At 43.9% G+C, this 13520-nt stretch overlaps 1 protein-coding gene across 1 annotated transcript in view; it reads left to right on the top strand.

Annotated features, from left to right (window-relative positions):
* LOC122562946 (tubby protein homolog) overlaps window positions 1-13520 on the top strand; it is a 130118-nt gene that overhangs the window by 110350 nt on the left and 6248 nt on the right. The window contains exons 12-13 of the mRNA XM_043716247.1: window positions 5567-5665; window positions 12210-12381. Of these exons, the coding sequence (XP_043572182.1) occupies window positions 5567-5665; window positions 12210-12381 (271 nt within the window). The remainder of the gene's footprint in view (window positions 1-5566; window positions 5666-12209; window positions 12382-13520) is intronic.

The raw sequence follows: 13520 nt of genomic DNA, 5'->3' as shown, positions 1-13520 counted from the left end.
CCCCACAATGTCTACCAGAGCCTCTGAGGTATCCTTGCTGGTTGGCTACCCCTGTCTACAATCTAGTATGTCCTGTCCACTGCCTACATGCTTTCTCCATATTTTACTTCACTCAAGAGCGAGGTTGGTTGGTTCAGGCAGACTTGGCATGACTTTGAAGTATTTTTCTTCTGTAACATGCCCTGGCAACCAGTCATGTTTTTACAGGTTCCTCAGGAGTCAACATTGGAATAGACACAACTGAAAATATGGGGGATGTGGTGGTGTAGTGGGAACGGCTGGTAATTGGGAGGCCCAGGTTAATAATTGGGAGAATTATCTTCAAATCACACCATGACAGCTGGTGGCATTTTCTTTCAATTCATAACTCTGCAATTGAAACCGAGCCACACTGATATTTGTTGATCAACAGATTCTGTCATCGATACTCTCTCATTTGCTGGGTCTAAGGATCTAGTGGTGTAGTGGTAGTGTCCCTACCTCTGCACCAGAAAGTTTAATTTCAAGTCCCACCTACCTAAGACAATTACCAACATCAAGCCTTTCAGAGCCATTACCATGTACAACATCCACACACCCCCATCATGTTTTTCCCCCTATGGTTAACATCTCTACTTCATTGAATATATTTACATTTCCCATTACCTCATTTCCACCATGTACCTGACTTCATGAACTCAACCTGTCCTGAAGTTTCTCAATTCTTTCAGGATGTGTTCTTTTCATTGTTGGAAGATGGATAGGTTTTTGGCTTGAAGACTGGATTCCTTGCTTCTGATCTTGAGCTTGCCTGGTCTGTAAACTGTCTCTCTGCTGGAGGACGTCTTATCTCTTGGATGTGCTGTGTTGTTCCTGCTAACCTTAGCAGCCAGTCCATTACCTTTTCTGCATGATCCTAATCTCTGAATTTTCTTTGTGAGGAAATCGACCCCATTAACTACAAGTTGTCTAATTATGCCACCTATGTAGTCTTTAATTTTATTCATTTCCATCATAAAAGTAGTCGCTTTATAGAAACAAGAACATTATTTTTTGCAGTGTCCTGAATTAGTGGACAATAGTGATCCTAACTCAGAGGTGCCTTCAATGGAGTTGTCTGCGCCACATTTTCCTTTGTGCGAACAAATTCTTATGATCAACCAACTGCTAAATATATGTTAAACTACGTCGACTTGTTACTTAACTTGGACACTTTAACTCATCTTTGTGATTGTATTATTAGTGAAACGACCTCAGCCACATTATTTGCATGGCATGATCTCTCTTACTCAGACTGAGGATTCCTCTGAGGAGAATATAGGAATGAAAACTTCTGCTTGAACTTGTGCCTTCTCAGGACCTAGTATCAGACTTGAATCTGTCATTACTATTTGTTCAACATGCTGTGCTGGGCCTCAGATGAAGGTTCAACAATGAGCTCAAGTGGATTGTGGCTGACTCATTGTCGGTTGTTGACTCTGCCCACAAAATTTGTTGGGGTTTTGCAGTGAAGATGGGAATGGAAAATATCTCCAATACTCCTGTACAGACCATAGATTTTCTTCCTGCCAACAGTATGAAACAATTCTGTTTTGCCTATGCAGGGAACCTAAATAGTCCTTCCTGGGTTCAACTGTGAGTCTAAGAAACCCACTAAACTCTTCAGCTTGTTGCCCTGTGAGCAGTTGGATGACAAGTGTTTGTTCTTGGAGCTGTTATTCTTCAAATAGTGTTTGGGTTTTCTTGATCTGTTTGTTGTGTCTTGGGTCCGGTTGAACATCGGCCACACCTCAAGGGTGTCAAGATCAAGACAAAGATTCAGGCTCAAAAGTGTGAAATGTAAATCAGCCATAAATTCCATAAAACTCTTTCGCAGAGTTACTTGCAGCATACCTTCAAGGTGAAACTGATGATACCGCCTGGACTATGTCGCGTTATTTCCGTCAGCTGTAACTGCTGCTTCATCAGCCATGGTGTTCAATTTGATAAAACGGTGGCATTTGCCTCTGAAACCAAAATTAATTGGATCCACAGTGACATAAAGCAATTCTCTCAAACTTGAGCCTGTTGGATTTTTTTGTTGTTGTTCTTTGATTCTTCGATGGTTTGACATTTCTCTTTAGAGGGTTTATGTGGATTGATCTGTTCCTCTCTTTTAAAAAGGCTATGCTTCTGGTCTCAGGATTTGTCCGTGACTCTTCTGTCTCTTTAGTTCCAGCACAATATGAATAGCTTTCCTCAGAGTCCGATCTTCTTCGGCAACAATAAATTTGACAAAGGCTCACTGTAATAGCAATAGTTTTTCTGTCTGATTTCATAGCTCCAGACGATCAGTTTTACACTCATCTGGAGGGTTCATTGATGAAATTGTCTACAGATTCCCTGGACATTACATTTTGCTCTTTCGAGAATTTCTTTATTCTCAGATGGAAGTAATTGTGAAAAGCTTATTGAACTTCCTCAGAAGTATTTGTGAGTTATCAAACAAATGGGCTGCTTTGTCCTGGATGGTGTCAAGCTTCTTGAGTGTTGTTGGAGCTGCGCCCATCCAGGCAAATAGAGGGTATATCGTCAAACTCCTGACTTGTGTATTGTAGATAGACAGACTCTGGGGAGCCAGGAGGTGAGGTCCTTGCCACAATATTTCTCACCTCTGACCTGCTCTTGTAGCCACTGTATTTATATGGAGAGTCCAGTTGGGTTTCTGGTCAATGGCAACATCCCCCCAACCTGAGCAGGGTGTTAATAGTGGGGGGATTCAGTAATGGTAATGCTATTGGATGTCAAGGGGTGGTAGTTAGATTGTGTGTTATTGGAGATGGTCTTTGACTGACCTTTGTGTTGCATAAATGTTTCTTGTCACTTGACAGCCCCAAGTCAAAAAGCGTGGCACTGAAAAGACACAGCCGGTCAGGCAGCATCTGAGGAGGAGAGTCAACGTTTCGGGCATACGGTCTTCATCAGGACGTTCCACACTTCTCGATTCTGACTCACCAGCATCTGCAGTCCTCACTTTCTCCTACTTGTCAGCCCAAACCTGGCTATTGTCCCGATCCTACTGCATTTGCACATGGTCTGCTTCAGTATCTGTGGAGTTACGAATGATGCTGAAAATTGTGTGGTCCTCAGTAAACATCCCCACATCCGACCTTAGGATGGAGGGAAGGTCATTGATGAAGCAGCTGAAGATGGTTGAGCACAGGACATTATTCTGAGGAACTCCTGCAGAGATGTCCTGGAGCTGAGACATCTGACCTCCAGCAACCACAATCTTCTTCTTACATGCCAGTTACAAATCCAACCACCAAAGAGTTTGCCCCCTGATACCTGCTGATTCCAATTTTACTAGGGCTTCTTGATGTCACACCTGGTTGAATGCAGCCTTGATGTCAAGGGCTGACACTCCCACCTCCCCTCTGGAATTCAGTTCTTTTGTCCATGTTTGAGCCAAGGCTGTAATGAGGTCAGGAGCTGAGTGACCCTGGCAGAACCCAAACTTGGTGTGACTTGAGCAGATTATTGCTGAGCAGGTACTGCTTGATAGCACTGTTGATGACATCTTCCGTCATTTTAATGATGATCAAGAATAGACTGATAGGATAGTAATTGGCTGATTTGGATTTGTCCTGGTTTTTTATGTACAGGACATACCTGGGTGATTATTCACATTGTGAGGTAGATGCCAGTGTTATAACTGTACTGGAACAGCTTGGTTAGGGGAGTGGCAAGTACTGAAGCCAAGTCTTCAGTACTATTACCGGAATGTTGTCAGGGCCTATTGCCTTTGCAATATCCAGTGTCTCCAAACATTTTTTGCTATCAAGTGGAGTAAATTGACTTGGCTGAAAGCTAGCACGTATGATGCTAGGGGATACAAAAGGAGGCACTTCTGTTGGACTCTTTGTTTTAACTGTTAAATGATCCCCTTCTCACCTTAAATCTGTTTTGCAGTATTTCCAGGCCTCTGACCTCTGCCTGAAGAGTGTTTATGGTTATGGATTTCCCTAAGATGGTGGTACCTCAGGATGTCTGCTTGCAATGGTGCGAAGTTTACTCACAGAGCTGCAACACCTTCACTTCCTTGTCAAACCTTGAACAGCCAATGCTGCAATAGATGCTCGCTGCCCAGTAGAATTTGTAACTGCCAGGTTTCAATACATCTCTTTCTTGCTCAACCCTGCTTCTTGCCAGTCCTGAAATAAAGGTTTTACCCAGCAATGCTGTTTCTGACAGGCTGGCCTTTCTATGAGTTCTTCTTGACTGGTCGTTTGTTCAACTCTTGCAGCTGCTAACTGTGTGAGTTGTTTTAAAATGATCAAACCTAAAGCTGAAACCTCAATTGGTCTTCTGGCAATTGCTCTCCTGGGTCCAATGTAACCTTGTGGTGCCTTGAAGCGATGATGTTCACTCTGATATCATGTCGTATTTCTAGCAAGAAATGTCATTAATCCTCTTCTTCACATGACTGTAAAAGCCTAAATGGTTTACAGTGATAAAGGATCAACCTTTAATGTGGCTTAGCAAAAAGGAGCCTTTTTGCTTGAACAAGCTGCAGTTTATTACAGGGAAGCAATTGGATACAAGTTACATTAGACATTGTGACTAAGACTATGAGGAGGCATTTGGAGTTTGGTCTGCAGTCCACGAGATCTGAAGATGTTCTGCCTTATCCTCACTCAAGCCAATATAATTTTGTCAGATTGGATGGAGCTTAAAGCAGTCGTTAACATTAACCCTTTCAGAACCATTACCTTTTACAACAATGCCAACTATGAAGCTACCATCATTAAAAACCCATCGAGTTCAGTGATGCAAAGGAAAGATTTCCTCACCCATTCAGTCTGTCCCACAAACTTTGACCTCATGACACAGATGCTGCCCAAGGCTGTGTCATTTCCTGGAAACAACAAGCTTATTTTAGAAACAGGTCACTACAGAGAATTAAAGCGTTTTATTCTTTATTCATTCACAGGATGTGGGCGTAACTGGCTGGGCCAGCATTTCTTACCCACCCCTCATAGCCCACATTGCTGTCGGTCTGGAGTCACATAGAGGTAAAGCCAGGAAAAGGACTGCAGGTTTCCTTCCTTCAAGTATATTTCTGAACCAAATCAGTTTTTTTACAGCAAACAGCAATGTTTAGATGATTACTATTACACTAACGATTTTTAATTCCAAATTTTGATTGAATTCAATTTTCACAGCTACCATAGTGGGATTCGAATCCATGTCACCAACATTAGCCAGCTCAGATTGCTAGGTCAGTGAAAATTGCTCTCTGATATCTAATAATGGCTGTCATGAAGCCTCTCTCAAGGTGATGCTTGTTTGAAGACATCCTGTGAATTGGGAATGCATCAATTCCATTGCTAGTCACAGCTTCTAAGGGAGATGTGAGGCTCCACTTTGAATCTCTGTCCTCTGTGGTCACCTGATGATGCGAGGCAAGGTTTAAGATCAGGATTAGTGACAGTGAGCTAGTTACCAATCACAGATAAACCTGGAACCTAGCTAAATATAACTGCCTTCTGATCAATATGTCGCTCTTATATTTTTGTGCAGTTTAACACGGTTGTATTATTCACAGGAAACGAACGTCCTTGGATTCAAAGGTCCCAGGAAGATGACAGTGATTATCCCAGCAATGGATGAAGACCAGGAACGCATTCCCTTCCAACCACGCAATGTGAGTTTGACAAAAACATTGTTACCATTGATCATTGTGACAATTGACCAAGCAACAGAATGTGTTATCTTTCAATCAGGCTTTGCTGTGAGATATCAGGAGCAAATCTTGTGCAAATCTAGCTGCCAGTTGAGCAAAACACATAACCCACTGTCTGGAGAAAGTTGTCCCCATCATTGTCCATCCCTACTGAGGTATTGAACTAAACCACTCCACCCTCATGGAGTAATGTAATAAAATTTACTCCCTCTGCTTGGGTAATGGGATAAACCACTCTACTTCCTGAAGTAATGTGATAAACCACACCCATTCCTGAAGTATGGGATAAACCAGTCCCCCTCCTGAAATAATGGAATAAACCATTATCCCTCCGAGAGTGATAGAGTATACCTTTACCCCTTCATGATCTCTGCCTACTCTCACCACCCCCAACCCACCCCGAGTAATGGGGTCAACTATTGCCCCCTCTTGCACTAATGGAATACTTCATTTGCCCTCCTGGAGTAAAGCAAAAATAGAAACTGCTGGAGAAACTCAACAAGTCCGGCAGCATCTGTGGAGAGAAAGCAGAGTTAATATTTTCACTTTTCTTCAGCCATTACTTCCCTCCAGAAGTAATAGGATAAACCACTCCCCCTCTGGAAGTAATGGGATAAACCACTCCCCCTCCGGAAGTAATGGGATAAACCACTCCCTTACTTCTGGAATAATGGGTAAATCACTTCCTCCTCCTGCAGTCCAACCCCATTTCTAGTCAATGACCCAGATTCTCTGAATTGTAGATATTTTCTTGGGGTTATATTTTGTGTCAATCTAAATTAAAGCTTTACAATAAGTCAAAATGTTTCATGGCCGAATCTGCCCTGAAACTCAAACACATTTGTCAACAGATTCTGCCTGAGGCACTGAGCTGACGGTTAGAACATAGAACATAGAATGTTACAGCACAGTGCAGGACTTCCGGCCCTCGATGTTGTGTCAACCTGTGAAACTAATCTGAAGCCCATCTAACCTACACTATTCCATTCTCATCCATATGTTCATCCAATGACCATTTAAATGCCCTTAAAGTTGGTGAGTCAACTACTGTTGCAGGCAGTGCGTTCCATGCCCCGACTACTCTCTGAGTAAAGAAACTACCTCTGACCTATATCTGTCCAATATCTATCATCCCTCAATTTAAAACTATGTCCCCTCTTGCTAGCCCTCACCATCCAAGCAAAAGACTCTCACTGTTCCCTCTGATTATCTTGTATGTCTCAATTAAGTCACCTCTCAACCTTCTCTCCATTGAAAACAGCCTCAAGTCCCTCAGCCTTTCCTCATAAGATCTTCCCTCCATACCAGGCAACATCCTAGTAAATCTCCTCTGAACCCTTTCCAAAGCTTCCACATCCTTCCGATAATGCGGTAACCAGAACTGTACCCAATGCTCAAGTGCGGCCGCACCAGAGTTTTGTACAGCTACAGCATGATCTCATGGCTCCAAAACTCAATCCCTCCACTAATAAAAGCTAACACATCATATGCCTTCTTAACAACCCTATCAACCTGGTGGCAACTTTCAGGGATCTATGTACATGGACACCGAGATCTCTCTGCTCATCTACACTACCAAGACTCTTACCATTAGCCCAGTACTTTGCATTCCTGTTACTCCTTCCAAAGTGAATCACCTCACACTTTTCCACATTCAACTCCATTTGCCACCTCTCAGCTCTGCTCTGCAGCTTATCTATGTCCCTCTGTAACCTGCAACATCTTTCTTCACTATCCACAACTCTACCAACCTTAGTATCATCCGCAAATTTACTAAACCATCCATCTACACCCTCATCCAGGTCATTTATAAAAATGACAAACAGCAGTGGACCCAAAAGAGATCCTTGCGGTACACCACTAGTAACTGATATCCAAGATGAATATTTCCCATCAACCACCATTCTCCATCTGCTTTCAGCTAGCCAATTTCTGATCCAAACTGCTAAATCACCCTCTATCCCATTCCTCCATATTTTGTGCAATAGCCTACTGTGAGAAACCTTATCAAACACCTTACTGAAATCCACATACACCACATCAACCGCTTTACCCTCATCCAGCTGTTTGGTCACCTTCTCAAAGAACTCAAAAAGGTTTGTGAGGCACGAACTACCCTTCACAAAATCGTGTTGACTATCCCTAATCAACTTATTCCTTTCTAGATGATTATAAATCCTATCTCTTATAATCCTTTCCAACACTTTACCCACAACCGAAGTAAGGCTCACTGATCTATAATTACCAGGATTCTCTCTACTCCTCTTCTTGAACAAGGGGGCAATATTTGCTATCCTCCAGTTTTCTGGCACTATTCCTGTAGACAATGACGACATAAAGATCAAAGCCAAAGGCTCGGCAATCTCCTTCTTAGCTTCCCAGAGAATTCTAGGATAACTCCTATCTGGCCCAGGGGGCCACACTTTCCGGAATTACTAACACCTCCTCCTTGTGAACCTCATTCCCATCTAGTCTAGTAGCCTGTACCTCAGTATTTTCCTTAACAACATTGTCTTTTTCCAGTGTGAATACTGATGAAAAATATTTATTTAGTGTTTCCTCTATCTCCTCTGACTCCATACACAACTTCCCACTACTATCCTTGATTGGCCTTAATCTTGCTCTAGTCATTCTTTTATTCCTGATGTACCTATAGGAAGTCTTAGGGATTTCCTTGATCCTGTCAGCCAACGACTTCTCATATCTGCTCCTGGCTCTTCTTAGCTCTCTCTTTAAGTCTTTCCTGGCTAACTTGTAACTCTCAAATGCCCTAACTGAGCCATCACATCAGAAGGAGCCTTCTTCTTCCTCTTGACAAAAGATTTAACTTCCTTTGTAAACCATGGTTCCCGCGCTCTACAGCTTCCTCTCTGCCTGACAGGAACAGACTTATGAAGGATCCGCAATAGCTGTTCCTTGAATATGCTCCACATTTCAATTGTGCCCATCCCATGCAGCTTTCTTTCCCGTCCTATGATTCCTACATCTTGCCTAATCTCATCATAATTGCCTTTCCCCCATCTATAACTCTTGCCCTGCGGCATATACCTATCCCTTTCCATCACTAAAGTAAACATAAGCGAATTGTGGTCACTATCACCAAAGTGCTCACCTATCTCCAAATTTAACACCTGGCCGGGTTCATTACCCAGTTCCAAATCTAACGTGGCCTTGCCCCTTGTTGGCCTATCTACATGCCTCCTGCATACATTGGGCAAAACTAACCCATCTAAAGTACTTGAACTATAGTATTCCCGATTTGGAGATGCCGGTGTTGGACTAGGGTGTACAAAGTTAAAAATCACACAACACCAGGTTATAGTCCAACAGGTTTAATTGGAAGCACACTAGCTTTCGGAGTGACACTATCACCTGATGAAGGAGCGTCGCTCCGAAAGCTAATGTGCTTCCAATTAAATCTGTTGGACTATAACCTGGTGTTGTGTGATTTTTATTGTATTCACAGTCAATATTTGGAAAGTTAAAGTCCCCATAACAACTATCCTGACACACTCGCTCCTGTCTAGAATCATCTTTGGTATCCTTTCCTCTACATCTCTGGAACTATTCAGAGCCCTATGGAAAACTCCCAACAGGGTGACCTCTCCTTTCCTGTTTCTAACCTCAGCCCATACTACCTCAGTAGATAAATCTTCAAACATACTTTATGCCAGGGTAATACTGTCCTTGACTAACAATGCGACACCTCACCGCCACCCCCCACCCCTCCATTTTCTCTGTTCTTACTGAAACATTTAAATCCCGGAACCTACAAAAACTATTTCTGTCCCTGCTCTACCCATGTCTCTGAAATAGCCACGATATCGAAACCCCAGGTACCAATCCATGCTGCAAGTTCACCCACTTTATTCTGCATGCTCCTGGTGTTGAAGTAGACATACTTCAAACCAACTTCTTCCTTGCCAGTGCCTTCTTGCGACCTTGAAACCTTATTTCCGACCTCACTACACTCAAACTCATGTATACTGGGATTACAATTGAGGTTTCCATCCCCCAGCTGCTTTAGTTTAACCACCCAAAGAGCATTAGTAAATTCCCCCCAGGATATTGGTACCCCTCTGGTTCAGGTGAAGCCCATCCTGCTTGTAGAGGTCCCACCTTCCCCCGTAAGAGACCCAATTATCCAGGCATCCAAAACCCTCCCTCCTGCACCCTCCCTGTCGCCACGTGTTCAGCTCCTCTCTCTCCCTATTCCTCACCTCACTAGCACATGCCATGGATAACAAACCAGAAACAACAACTCTGTCCATTCCAGCTCTAAGTTCCATCCTAGCTCCCTGAATTTCTGCCTTAGATTCTTCCTACCTATGTTGTTGGTGACCCATGTGACCACGACTTGGGGCTGCTCCACCTCCCCCTTAAGGATCCCGAAAATACAATTTGAGACATCACGAACCCTGGCTCCTGGGAGGCAACTCACCAACCGTGTGTCTGTCTCATTCCCACAGAACCTCCTATCTGTCCCCCTAACTATGGAGTCCCCAATCACTAATGCTCTGCTCCACTCCCCCCTTCCCTTCTGAGCAACAGAAACAGAGTCTGCGCCAGAGACCTGTACCCCAGGCTTACCCCTGATAAGTCATACCCCAAAAGTATCCAAAACGGTATACTTGTTATTGAAGGGAACGGCCACAGGGGATCCCTGCACTGTCTGCTGGTTCCCTTTCTGTCCTCTGACTCTAACCCATCTGCCTTTTTCTTGTAGCTGAGGTGTGACTACGTTCCTGGAACTCCTCTCGATAACCCCCTCTGCCTCCTGAATGATCCAAAGTTCAACCAGCTCCAGCTCCAGTTCCCTAACGTGATTTTTGAGGAGCTGGAGTTGGGTGCACTTCCCAAAAAGATGCAGTCAGCAGGGACACTAGTGGTGCCCCTTACCTCCCACATATTGCAGGAGGAATATTCAACTGCCCTAACCTCCATTCTCATTGTTCTAAATGCCCAATGAGACAACTGAGAAACTAAAACAAACTAGTCACCTTACCAATCCGGTGCACAGAACCTTTTATTTTGATTAGAGCAGGAGGATGGATGGGAGGCACTACCCGTGTAGTGTTTCGGGTAATGTAACCGTCCATATATAAAGCCTCACCTACCCAGCAGTCTCATGTCCACTCCTGCACAGCCTGTGCTCTGTCTATACACGAGGTACGTTTTTAATATATTTTACATTTACCTTCCTGTCCGGCCTCCCACTCCAACTACCGCTAAGATAATCCAGTTATGGTTATGGGCTATGAGACTCTGAGATTTTGAGTGATATCGGCTGTGTACATATGGAGCAAGGTTTAAATTTGTTATTGAGATGTGCTCTTTGCTAGTTGGACCAGAATTTATTGCCCATTTTTAATTGCCCTTGCCAAGATGGTGGACAGCTGCCTTCGTGAACCACAGCAGTCGATTTGATGTGGAGACACTCACAACGCTGGTAGAAAGAGAGCTCCAGGATTTTGGCCCAGTGACACTGAAGGAGTGGTGATATATTTCCAAGTCAGGGTGGTTGAGTGGCTTGGAGAGGAACTTGCAACTGAAGGTGTTCCCTTGTATCTGCTGCCCTTGCAACTTCTTAGACAGTGCACCTTATGGATGGCGCTACTAAGCATCAGTGGTGGAGGGAGTGGATGCTTGTGGATGTGGTGCCAATCAAGCAGCTGCTTTGTCCTGGATGGTGTCAAGCTTCTTGAGTGTCATTGAAGCTACACCCATTCAGACAAGTGGGAAGTATTCCGCCACACTCCTGACGTGTGCCTTGTAGATGTTGGGCAGGCTTTGGGGAATCAAGTGGTGAGCTACTTACTGTAAGATTCCTAACCTGTGATCTACTCTTGTAGCCACAGTGCTTATATGGTGAGTCCAGTTGAGTTTCAGTGATGGCAACACTGGTGAATGTTAAGGAACAATGAAACAACTAAAGATGGGTTGGGCATAAGACAGTTCCCTGAGGAACCCCTGCAGAGATACCCTGGAACTGAGATGACTGACCTGCAGCAATCACAACCATTTTAGTTGGTGCTGGCTAAGCTCAAACCAACAGGGAGTTTTTCTCTTGATTCCATTGACTCAAGTTTTACTAGGGACCCTCAATACCACACCCAGTTAAACACAGCCTTGATGTCAATGGCAGTGACTCTCATCTTACCTTCAGAGTTTGACTGCTTTATTCATGTTTGGACCAAGGTTGTAATGAGCTCAGGTGTTAAGTGGCTCTGATCAAACCCAAATTAGTAAGCAGGTTATTCCTTTGGAAGTGTTATGCAAATAGCATTGTCAATGATCCCTTCCATCATTTTGATGGTGAATGAGGGTAGACTGATAGAGCTATAATTGGCCAAGTTGGATTTGGTGCACAGGACATTTCTTGGCAATTTTTCACACTGTCGGGTAGACGCCAGTGTTGGAGCTGCACTGGAATAACTCAGTTAGGGATGCAGCAAGGTCTGGAGCTCATGTATTAAGCAATGGGGAAATGTGATCAACCCTTTAGGACAAAGACAGTCTGCTCTCAAGATACCAACGTAAAAACATGGAGAACCTAATTGAGCTGCACAATAAGGCCCCAGTGTGGAATGATGACACTCAGTCGTACGTGTTGAACTTCCACGGGAGAGTGACACATGCTTCAGTGAAGAATTTCCAAATAGTCCATGAGAATGCTGGTAAGTTATATTTGCAATCTGTCATGTTTACACTGAGTGCTGAACACTTTAAGTATTTTTATTGTGTGAATGTGGCAGCTGTTCTTCTCAGGTTTTAGAGTTTTTCCCCATTCTAATTTAATTTCTCTCCTTCTACTGTCTTCATCACCCCCAGTGAGGTGTCCAGAATTGCTCTCAGACCTCAAATGCAATGCTCAGATATTGACCCAGCGTCAGACAAGTCTTCTCTCTCTTCTCTTTCTTTGGGAAATATCTGGCTTTCCAATTGATGTCTCCACTATAAAAACACAACTTGCTGGAGAACTCAGTAGTTCCTGCAGCATCGGTGGAGAAAGAAGCAGAGTTAAAGTTTTGAGTCTGATATATCTCGAGCTCAGAAACGTTCACTGTTTCTCCCCCCACAAATGCTGTCAGACCCACTGAGTTTCTCCAGCACTCTCTTCGTTTGCTTCAGATCTCCAGAATCCACACAGTACTTTATGGGCAATCTGATGATGGGACAATATCAGACTCAACAACTCCACAGCCCACCCCCCAACCAGTCCTCCGCTAGATCCTGACACTGGGACTCAGCCTCTGTTTGTACCAGCTCAGCTTCCAGCTGGTAGAAGGAGGATGGTGCCAGTTGCTTGGCTGGTCTGAGCTGGAATGAGTGTTGGAACCAAACAATTGCTCTCAGATGGAGAGGGGAAGGTGGTTAACACCTGATTTCCACTGAAACATTAGCAGCACATCACTACAGGGAAACACATCATCAGGCTCCTCCCTCATGGTCAGACAGTTGACTGCCGCTCACAGTCAGACCTCACATCTAAATAATAGCCACATCAACAAGACTTCCAATGTTTAGTCTGAAGTCATGGAGAACAAAATGCCAGGCAATTCAATTAAAGGCGTGGGTATGACTGAGAATGTGATTGGGCAAGGAAAAGATGGTGATATAGGTTATGAGGTGCCAGGTATTATGGTACTGGTGGTTAAGGTGGGGATTGTAATGGGGTGTGTGATACCAGTAGTTGAGGTGGTGGGTGTAATTGGGTTGGTGGTACCAGTGGTTGAGGTGGTGGATGTAGTGGGATTGGTGGTACCAAGTGGTTGATGTGGTGACCATAGTGAGGTTGGTGGTACCAAGTGGTTTA

This window comes from Chiloscyllium plagiosum, chromosome 26 (genome assembly GCF_004010195.1).
Source record: "Chiloscyllium plagiosum isolate BGI_BamShark_2017 chromosome 26, ASM401019v2, whole genome shotgun sequence".
Classification (NCBI taxonomy): domain Eukaryota; kingdom Metazoa; phylum Chordata; class Chondrichthyes; order Orectolobiformes; family Hemiscylliidae; genus Chiloscyllium; species Chiloscyllium plagiosum.
The sequence above is the reverse complement of the archived record's forward strand: the minus strand, read 5'-3'. Positions and strand labels throughout refer to the sequence as shown.